Here is an 11,327-nt window from a genome sequence, read left to right on the forward strand (position 1 = left end):
AGGACTCAAAAACTGGACTGCCCGGGTGAATCCCGTACAGGTGGCAACCCGAGTTGCACAGCCCACCCGAGTGTCACTGTCACACAGCCCACCCGAACAGCCCACCCGAGAGTCGCACAGCCCACCCGAGTGTCACACAGCCCAGCCGAGTTTCGCACAGCCCACACGAGAGTTGTACAGCCCACCAGAGTGTCGCACAGCCCACACAAACTACCAGGCCACCTGAAGACATTACTCTCTCCTTTATATTCTACCCCTATAAAAAATTGCCGCGCACGGCTCTAGAGTGTTCGGGTTTCACTTGAAGAAAAGGTGGCAACCCTAAACTATATTGATATGCAGACTGTGACTTTCACTAAAGTCGTTGGCCAAGCCTTCCCCCTTATTTTCTAGCCACGCCCCTTGACTGGGATCCTGCAAAAATGACGCTTAACAATAAAGCTGCTTGTGTATTTTGCATGATTGCCACTTCTGTCCTGGCATGTGTGACCTACCTATTACTGACACTGGAATGAATATGGTGGCACCATATGGAGGTATTTCTTAGATTTATCAAGGGTGCTGGTGGGGTCAGTTTGAGGGGTTTCTGCATAGAGCAGTAAGATATCTCATTACAAGATATATATTTTTAAGACCTATATCATAATAAATATTGTTATACATAAATGTAGTCAGCATCGGGCAACTCTGCCCACAACCATCATGGCTGCCACCAATGATCCTCTATCACTTGTGCAGCTCTTGCCCACAGTCACCATGGCCACCGTCTCACAGCGCCTTCCCCGACCAACCACCGAAGCCCCGCCTCGGCCGCAGACGCGCCAATGGGCAGACCATATATGGAAGCGGCCTGAGCGCCGCCCCCATAGCGAGCGGCCACGTACGAGCACCAGGCGGAAAAGGTCTCCCCCCAATGGGTTGAAGCGCTGGTCGTCGGCGCAGGAGTGCGGCGGCCATTTTGTTGGCGACCTGGATTTCGTCAAAAGGGAGAAAAAAGAGCGTCCGGCCCTCTCCTCTCAGCGGATAAACGTGCGGGGGAATTCCTGGGGTCCCGAAAGGCGCAAAAAGGCCTCCAGTTACCGCTGCGGGGCCGAGCTGACTCCCATACAGGTAATCGGTTATAGGAGACCCGAGTCTGAGTAGCAGCAGGGTGGTTCCCAGATCTCAGGGTCATCATCGCATCTTCCGCCCTAAGGCTGGTCATAGACGGGCCAATGCCTTATGAGATCGATAGATGGAGAGATACTTCCACTTGGGGGCGCCACAACGTTCTCTCCGACTTGGCCGACTTGTGTTGGCGCATGGGTGGTCCCCTTTCTACATATTAATGGAAAGGATAGGTAGAATTTCCTGACCTTTTGGTTGCCAAGACAACGGGCAAGGTGTCATTTTTTCTTCTTCGCGAGATGGTCACCAGTAGTAACCGATGAACCACAGATCTGTGGAATTTGGCCAATCTCACATATTAAGGTGAACCGCTCCTAAGACGTGCTAGCGGATCTGACCAATCGGCAGAGAATGGCACGGTACGTAGATCTGGTTGACGAGGACTTGAGGTTTGTTGCAGTTCTGGAAGGTCGGACGGATCTGGGAGTGGATTTGTATTCTGTTTTGTTCTGTTTTAGTATCAACCAATATTGACACATTTTTTTTGTTATTTTGGACATGTCGGGATTTAACCCAGACAAGGCTTGTTGGCGGTGAGGATGACGGTGGACTTCTCTCCTTATTCTCTGGTGGAAGTCCTGTAGGACCTCATAGGGGTTTGGTGTAATGATTGCATCCTTCGAGCATGCCATATATCCCCGTGAGGGCGAGAAACCTACTCTGAGCCAGGTGGCATCTCTTGGTCTGGACATTATTCACAGCAGGCCTAAACTCATGGAAGTCATAAATGCTTCATTGGTCCCAACAGGTTGGGATCTTCCACACGAAATTGCTGAATAGTTACATTTCGTATCCTCAATTCTTGGCCCTAACTGGATGTTCTCTGTAGGCCTTTTGCTTTTTTTTTTACGAGGGAAGATCCACCGTCACCTGAGGCTTATTATGAAAGAAAAAGACGGAGTTGAGCTTTAAAGTCCACCAGTCATGAGAGAAGTACAGAGGGAACCGTTGCTGTTCACCTGAAGATGCCGGTGACTTGGCTTTGGGATGTGGACCTTGTTGTAGATTGGCTTCTACATCAACTAGACAGCTCCGACCACTAGATGGAAAACGCATGTGGTGCTTGAGCTAGCAGACCTGGAAGGTCCCAAAGCCTTGATGTGTTGTGTCCGTAAATTTGTCTCTAAAGCCAGTGGTGTGTTTGGAGACCTTTGCTTCCTCGCGCTGCATTGTTTTAGGTACCAGGAGATAGAGTAGATGTCACTGTTAAAGGGTCACTCTACCCAAGATTTGTATTCTAGTGCTCTTCTGTCTCTTGAGGACTTTGTTGGTGATATCTGCACTGAGTTCCTGGCTTTGTACACCTGCTGTGCCCATTATGAGAGGTTCCCACCATTCCTGAACTTCCTAGAAGTTCTTCAAAGTTCCCAGGTGTGCACACCTGCTGTGCACAATATGAGGGGTTCCTACCATCCTTGTGTTCCTGGGTCTGCACACCTGCTGTGCACGACATGAGAGGTTCCTACTATCCTTGCGTTCCTAGATATGCACACCTGCAGTGCATGACATGAGGTGTTCCTACTATCCTTGCACTGAGTTCCCGGGTCTGCACACCTGCTCTCACCATTATGGGTGGTTCCCACCATGCCCACTGGGTTTTCTGTTATGGAATGGAGAAAGCAATGGGAGGATTTTCAACACCTAAAACTACCAGGGCGGGCCTTGAATCTATAAGCGCACTCTATTTTGTAGAGCAAGGTCCATCTAAAAAATTGCATTATGAACTTCCAACTATATTAATATTTAGCGAGTATAATATATGTTTCATGTATAGCTTGTTGGTGCAGCTCTTCGATTGGTTGGGTGACCTTTTGAGCTGCCATACCATAGAGTCCTGGGAAGTTTAGTAAAAATGAATTTAGTGACCAGAGGTTGATGATTCACCAAGTACCATGGGCCTGCTCCTCCTCCTCCGTTGGGTAAATATTACTGCCACCACTTATCTTGCCAGACGAGCAGAACAATTGACTTGACTTGTTCCGCTTCATTCTTAAGTGTCTCCCTTATCTGTCCATGAGTCTTTTGCCAGCTTGTAGAGGTGTATCCCGAAAACGTCTTCAGTACCATGGGCCTGCTCCTCCGTTGGGTACATTGCTTTAGGTGATGCCTTGTTGCGGGTCGATGTTCTTTCTGCCTTGCTTATTTGGCCCTAATATAAATATATGGAGATGTTGGTTGAGTAGGCGTTTGTATCCGTGTTCTCCTTCTTTGTGGGTCACCTACGCTCACCTTTTTTATTAGAACTTTTGTCAGCCGCATTTATATTACTGATGCCTAATAAAATCATATTTACAGCATTCAGTCTGGTTCACATTTATTACATAACGTAATATGATGTCCACTGTCTTCCACCAGGAACCCCTCCCCGAGCAGTCCTTTAAAAATGGATAAGGGCAAGAGTGAGATGTCCGAGAGGATATTAAACATCACCCTGGAGATCATCTACTTGCTGACTGGAGAGGTGAGGAGGATTCTGAGAGGGTCACATGACAGTACACTTATCTCTACTGATAAAAACACAGACCTGACTTGAGAGGTGAGGAGGATTCTGGGTGGCATGACGCACCTAATTGGAGAGACCTGATGCCTTCACCTATAGTCTGGCCACAATCTAGCTTGCGCTTCACCTTTTTTTGCTTTGTATGTATTTTATACTATTGCTGCCACCACTTATCTTCATTCTGTGACGGTGGATGAAAGCGGTGATTTTATAGAAGACATTTTCGATTAGTCCTGTTCATATTTGATTTCTAGGATTGCGTAGTTGTGAAGAAGTCATCAGGTGACTGTGTGACACCCAGCAGCCGCCCTGGGGTGTCCGCGGAAACAAGCCGGGCCCATGGCACAAGCAAGCTGCACATTCCCTTCCACAAGAGGAAACACGACTACCAGGTTTTAAAGCTTGCCAACAAGATCATCGAGCTGCTGACGGGAGAGGTAGGTGGTGTTCAGGAATGTCCAATTGTCCATATTTTATAGTTTGGTGGAATTTTGTATCTTTCCCTTTCAGAAAAGTAATTCCTTGAATCTAAATTGCTAAAGATTGAAGTGAAACTGTGTTTACGTTAGACACACGGCTGTGGTCAAGATCTTTTTTGTCCTTTTATCCCCTCGATATGTTTGCTTCACACCTTTAGTAAACCAGGCCCAAAAGTTTTTCAGGTTTCCTGATGGTAATGTTGTATATACCGTATTTAGTGTCTAAAAGGTTCTTCAGGATGTCCTCCTTTTTATTTTCCCCCCTTCTCTGCAGGAATTGGAAAGTGTGGATGATGACAAAGATGAAGTCATGGAAGTCCATCAGCCTCTTTCATCACCAGGTAAGAGCAGTACGCAGGGTCCACCTAGATCCCCCATCATCTGATACACACATAGAAACAATGTATTCAGTCAGTGTGTGTGTTTCCTACAGATGGATCCAGTAACAGAAACACACCAGAGAGATGTCCCAGATCTCCTGACCCCCAGGACTGCGCAGAGGATGATCAGGATTATGAGGTAAGCGTATGAGACGCGGATTGCCAATGGGATGGGCAAGGAATAGACGGTTTTGAGCTGTGTAATATGTGTCACGGGTGAGTTTGAGAGGGGCTCAGACTTTTTTTGTTCTCACCTGGAATGGTCCATATTGCAAAAGACTTGACACTTTTGAGCCTTGTGAAAGAAGGTCTACACAAAGGGGTTTCACACTTTCAGCAGCATTGTGGAAAACCTCTCTGTCAGCTGACGATGAAGAATTGGAGTGACCTCACTTGGTCCATGAGTAGTCAGATGGTTTTGCTTTCCCAGAGAGGAGCTGTGAGAATGCAATGGGTTGTGTTTTTTTTTTTTTTTCTTTTGTGATGCAGCTCAAGCCTCAGACACTTTGTGAAAACTATGAGCTAGTTTAACGTTGAGGGCTTTCCGCATAGCTGAAAGTGGAGAAGTAATTTACCAGCCTGGCTACTTAAATGAGCAAAACACTTACGCATGGGAGTGTTTAACCGCATCCCATTGACCTGAACCTTGCTTGTGACTCTTGGGCCACCAATGTTGGGGTCCCGATGTAGAAATATTTCAGTGGGCCACCAATGCTGGGGTCCCGATGTAGAAATATTTCAGTGGGCCACCAATGCTGGGGTCCCGATGTAGAAATATTTCGGTGGGCCACCAATGTTGGGGTCCCGATGTAGAAATATTTCAGTGAGCCACCAATGTTGGGGTCCCGATGTAGAAATATTTCAGTGGGCCACCAATGTTGGGGTCCCGATGTAGAAACATTTCAGTGGGCCACCGATGCTGGGGTCTCGATGTAGAAACATTTCAGTGGGCCACCAATGTTGGGGTCCCGATGTAGAAATATTTCGGTGGGCCACCAATGTTGGGGTCCCGATGTAGAAATATTTCAGTGAGCCACCAATGTTGGGGTCCCGATGTAGAAATATTTCAGTGGGCCACCCATGTTGGGGTCCCGATGTAGAAATATTTCAGTGGGCCACCAATGTTGGGGTCCCGATGTAGAAATATTTCAGTGGGCCACCAATGTTGGGGTCCCGATGTAGAAATATTTCAGTGAGCCACCAATGTTGGGGTCCCGATGTAGAAATATTTCAGTGGGCCACCAATGTTGGGGTCCCGATGTAGAAATATTTCAGTGAGCCACCAATGTTAGGGTCCGAAGTAGAAATATTTCAGTGAGCCACCAATGTTGGGGTCCCGATGTAGAAATATTTCAGTGGGCCACCAATGTTGGGTCTCGATGTAGAAAAAATTCAGCGCCTCAAAACCTAATTTTAGTATTGGGTTCACAAAAGCAGCACAGTCCTAAACTTTCATGGTGTAGAAGCTCCAGAGAGTTCCGTTAAACCTCTGATCTTTTGTAAGGATGTAGTTCCTGTTACTGGTAATGTACTTATCCCTTCAGGCCTTTCACAGTTGGCTCAAGTGCCAGAGGGACCCCATAATGCTGCTGATACAAAAATATTTGTGCTGGACAGCACCACAGGAGGAGGAGACAGCTGAAAATCCAGATGTCATGTAGGACTGTAGTAGGGACGAATAGATATTCATAGGAGTGTCTATCCACATTTCTTACATAGATCAGTCCACCTTTTCTGTGTCTTTTTACTTGTACAACGTGTACGGTTGCCTCACATGTGCTTATAGAACCAGATTTAATGACATAAAATAACAGACAACTTCCAAGTGAAGACAATAGACTTGAAGATATGTGGAATGGCAATCCTTCCGTTACCACTGTTTTCAATACATTGTACAATACCAGAACTTTAATGCTGTAACAAAAATTGCTTCTACAGGACCACTTTAGTCAGCTGACTACAGTCCAGTAGATTAGTTTGTTCATATCAAACGACTCTTACTTGTAATTCATTATCTTGCTATGAAGGGGGTTTGGTGGTTGATGACCTTAAGGCACTCTTCTTGCTTGTGAAAAAACAAGAAACCTGTTGCACTAGGTTGGGAGTTGGAATAGCGGATATTGGATTGAAAAAACTTCATGATCTGACGAGTCCCAAGGCTTCAGATATGTATGCAACATGAATGTTGGTGTTTGGCTTAAGGCCACTTCCCTGTTTCCCCGAAAATAAGACCTACCCCGAAAGTAAGACCTAGCACTATTTCTCAAGATACCTGTAATATAAGACCTACCCCGAAAATAAGACCTAGTTTGGTGGTAGCATGTGAGGGGGAACGTGAAGAGCAGGAGAGATGGTATCTGCCTGCAGGGACATACTGTATCCGGGGATGACAGTGGACTCCCTCCGGCCGGCGCAGTGACAGGGAGCACTCCAGTACCATACTTCACTGCTTAATGTAATGGTACTGTAATGTGTACCGGTAAATGGTACCGTACTTTACTGCGCTGTCCGATGTCTGCACTGCTGGTACAGCTGTCCGGTACTGTGACAGGCGGAGTGATACAAGATAACGTTCGATTGTTGTACATGAATAACTTTAGATTGTTGTACATTTTGTTGCACATTAAAAAAAAAAAGACATCCCCTGAAAATAAGACCGAGTGTGTTTTTGTGGGGCAAGAAAAATATAAGACAGTGTCTTATTTTAGGCGAAACACGGTATTGTCCGAGGATGGTTCATCAAATGTGAGTACAGCTCCGTGTTGTATGTATGTAGTCGCTGGATCTCTGTTTACCTGAAAATCTGTCCATTGAGATGGATACGACTCTTCAAAGCAGCGATTCCTCATTGAGCTCTCTGAACTTGTGTAATGAAGAATTGTATTTGGTCTGGAACACTCTGCACAGTTGGACTCCAATGTCTGCAAACTGCTGTGATGGAAAAATAGATATGGTGTAACACGCAAATAATCAATAACTTTGTGCGGCAGAAAAGTTCTTACTTTTTCGGCAAGTGTACTTCGTGGTTCCGCAAGAAAAGTTTTTTTGTGGTGCTTTTTGTAGATCCAACAGGGCAGGAGCAGGCAATCTTAGAAACTAAAGGTCTTTGAAGAGTTGAATTAAGGTTGGACATTTGAAGCGGAAACGCAGAACGTTGTTTTCCTCACCAGGTGGATAAAAGCTTCCATGATCAAGGTCGGGCATTCAAACCGATTGGGTATATCCATCCCAAGAAGACACATTCCCACGTTTCATATCAACAGTGAGATCAGATTGTGTGGCTACCCCGAAAAAGGATTTTCTACAGCCTGGTCCGTAGGGTGAAAATTCCTTTTGAGGCGAGGGAGACATTGCTTAGCACTGATTGACACGTTGACAGGAGGCTTATTGAGGCCTATTATGATCCTAACCAAGTCTATGGCTCTCTTCCACCAATTGCTATGAAGCCTTGTAAAGGATGATGCTTCAACTTCAAGTCCTCGGGTTGCTCCTTTCAGGCTACATCCACCTCTGTCCACAGCCAGCCAAAGTAGAAGTCGTCTCCGCGTGAAGTGCGCATGTATGTATCGCATCATATCGTCACTGCCCATGAGTGTTAGGGAGGGAACTCATAAATAATGTGTCCAGGACCCAGTCAGTGTCCGTTTTTAAAATATGAACTGTTGGTAGAGGTAGGTGCGACACTGACATCATTCAACCGCATGTTGTTTTGTGCGCCGTCTAGGCCAATGACCTGGTCGTTATTAAAGTCGAGAATGTAGATGAAGAGGAAATGTGCTCGATTGGCAGTCAACCTTGTTTGAAGGACGAGATCCCCACAGATGTTAGACCAGGTTAGTAATGAGCCCTAAATTTTCTATTTTTGTACCTCGTTACTGCTCATAAGATAGGCCCAGTCCTGCCCTCGCCCCCTGAGTTGTGGACTTCTTTTAGCCAGCTGTAGTCTTTAGTGATGGTGACTGAGTTATGCATACTCAAAGTATTTACATCTATTTAATGAATTCCCTCTAGATGGTCAAATGAGGCAACACGAGAAGGGGTGTAAAATGCCAGATTGGGATGTAGAACAGAGAATCAAACAAGAATCTCCAGGTGGAACTCCCATTACTCCAGCTGTCCCTTTTGGAGGTCAAAGTTTGGACAGATCACCTGACTCTGATCCTAATCAACCCATAGAAAGTTCTAAGCGCTCCTTCGACGCGGATACCACCAAAAAAACACCCAGTAGACGCAACAGAGAATTTTTCTGTGAGTTCTGTGGGAAGTGTTTTACCCAGAATGTCAGTCGCATCGTGCACCAGCGTACTCACACGGGCGAAAAACCTTTCACATGCGTGGAATGCGGGAAGAAATTCACGCGCAAATCTATCCTAGTCAGCCATGAGAAGACCCACAAGGGCGAGAAGCCGTTTCCGTGTTCAGAGTGCGGGAAGTGCTTTGCCAAGAAATCGGATGTAATGAGACACCAACGAATCCACACCGGGGAGAAACCCTATGCATGCCCTTTGTGCGGGAAGGGCTTCAGCCAGAAGTCCCACCTGGTGGAGCATCAAATCATCCACACCGGTGAGAAGCCGTATTCCTGCGACATGTGCGAGAAAAGCTTCACGCAAAAATCGCATCTGGCCGACCATAAAAGAGTCCATACAGGCGTCAAGCCCTTTTCCTGCTCGGAGTGCGGGAAGTCTTTCACATTGAAAACCGTTTTGGTGGAGCACCAGAGAATCCACACGGGGGAAAAACCCTTTAAGTGTGCAAAGTGTGGGAAAGGCTTCACGCAAAGGTCCATCCTCACTAAACACATGAAGGTTCACTTTAGCGAGAAATCTTTCCAATATACCGATCCCCAGCAGGGTAACTATCTTCCTCTGCTCCCCTTCCAGCAACCCAGTGATGGTAACCCTGGGACTTCTGCTATAGGAAAAACTGAAATTCTGCCACCTTCTGTAAAGTAACCCTCTAAGTGTTGGATGTGGAACCGAGGAAACGCCAACACCTGAGTCTTCTGTAGGGTCGTTCTGTACATGGAATAGCATGAGCCGTTTATCAGTTTGAGGAATGTAGAACTAAGCCTGTTGTCTCAATGCTCATGCTGGAAGAAAAAAGGACTACATAGATAATGATCCACCAACTTCACTTCCTGCGGCTTTGCTATTATACGAGCCCTCGTTCACACAACAGTGGTATAAAATGGACTGAACTTTGACTCCTCCCTGCCAAAGCCTCATAAACCTCGAGCACACCAAAAAGGTATATTCCACAAATATGTGTTATGGAGTCTTGTGAACCAATCGTGATCGCACGATGGACTAAGTGGCACGGTTCTATATACAGACGATGGGCTGTAATATAAAACGGACTCCCTCGTGACATTGGTCGAGTGTTGTAGCTTAAACAGCCTCTTTAAATTAAACATTTGTCAGTGTGATGTAAGGAGCAGAACCTTGCTTTTATTTTTGTCCTCCTATACTTCCATTCCTTTTCCAAAGCTGGTCAGTGGGAGGTCATGAAAAATTAGGAGAGTTGTCCCACGGCACAGCGCTCTTGGGGGGGGGGGTTAAATACTCTGTGTGCTACTTCTCGTTTGTTGTGCGGACCGGGGTGTCCGTTGTTTGTCAAAGAAGAACAAAAGGTGGGGAAGGAAGCGCAACAACTGAGTTAAGCCCGTCTAGGAGATAGGGGTCTGAGTAGAGTGGGGGGCCTGATGGGTGGAAAATGGATAATACGGTGTTGGTGGGAGGCGCAAAATGCAAGGCTGGGTCCAGGGGATGGCGGTGATGGTGGAGAGGACCAAAAGGGGGGAGATAAACGCAATCGAGACCTCTTGGCAAATTGGAAGAGGTAAGATGGTGGCAGGTCACTAGCTTGATGGTACAATGGGTGTGTTTTAGCCCCCTCCCATTGACCTGAACCTTGCTTGTGACTCTTGGGCCACCAATGTTGGGGTCCCGATTTGTAGAAATATTTCAGCGCACCAAAACCTAATTTGGGATTGGGTTCACAAAAGCAGCACAGTCCTAAACTTCCATGGTGTAGAAGTTCCAGAGTTCCGATAAACCTCTTTTAACTGCTTGAAGACCCGGTGTTTAGACCCCCTTCCCGGCCATTTTTCAGTGTTCAGCGCTGCGGTCCTTTGACATTTATTCCGTCATGCAACGCTGTACTGAAATGAATTTTATACCATTTTTTGGGGGACAGATAGAGCTTTATTTTGGTGGTATTTAATCACCACTACGGGGTTTTTATTTTTTTACTATAATCAGGAAAAATTACTGAAAATTTTGTAAAAAAAAAAAACGTTTTTTTTTACATTATGTTAGGAAACATTTATTACCCTGTTTTTTGGTAAAATATAAAAGAACGGGGTCACGTCGGGTAAATAGACACCAAACATGTCGAGCTTAAAAATTGCGGCACCCGCCAAAGCTTTTTCCGCTCATCAGTTTAGTGTTATCAGTGATTGTTGGCCGTAGAATTATTGCTCTCACTCCGACGTTCGCGGCGATATGTAACATGTGCGGCGTAATGGGCGCAATCGTCCATTTTGCATGTATGCGCCCCCGATGCATGTTTGCATGCGTGTATGTATGGGTGGGGACTTAAAAAAGAATTTTAAAAAAAAACATTTTTTAATGTGTAACTTTAAAAAAAAAAAATTTGGGGGGGGCTTATTTTTTTTCCTTTTTTTTTTTTTTTTCCACTAAACTTTATTGCTATCACATACGGGGGCTAATAAAACCCCCTTATGTGATATCAAAATATGTGACAGGTCCTCTTTATGGAGACATCAGGGGTCTCCAA

The 11,327-nt window shown here is 45.8% G+C and overlaps 1 protein-coding gene across 1 annotated transcript in view; it reads left to right on the forward strand.

The window, feature by feature from the left end:
• Positions 1–860: 860 nt before the first annotated feature.
• The window catches only part of LOC108801419 (oocyte zinc finger protein XlCOF7.1-like), a gene marked incomplete at its 3' end in the record, with an annotated part of 18,384 nt that continues 7,917 nt past the window's right edge, over positions 861–11,327 (forward strand). Inside the window, exons 1-5 of the mRNA XM_018573313.1 lie at positions 861–1,107; positions 3,520–3,628; positions 3,922–4,104; positions 4,421–4,487; positions 4,580–4,665. Coding sequence (XP_018428815.1) covers positions 3,551–3,628; positions 3,922–4,104; positions 4,421–4,487; positions 4,580–4,665 — 414 coding nt within the window. The remainder of the gene's footprint in view (positions 1,108–3,519; positions 3,629–3,921; positions 4,105–4,420; positions 4,488–4,579; positions 4,666–11,327) is intronic.

The sequence above is a fragment of the Nanorana parkeri genome, unplaced genomic scaffold, assembly GCF_000935625.1.
Source record: "Nanorana parkeri isolate BGI_ZX_2015 unplaced genomic scaffold, ASM93562v1 scaffold2327, whole genome shotgun sequence".
NCBI classification, from domain to species: Eukaryota; Metazoa; Chordata; class Amphibia; order Anura; family Dicroglossidae; genus Nanorana; species Nanorana parkeri.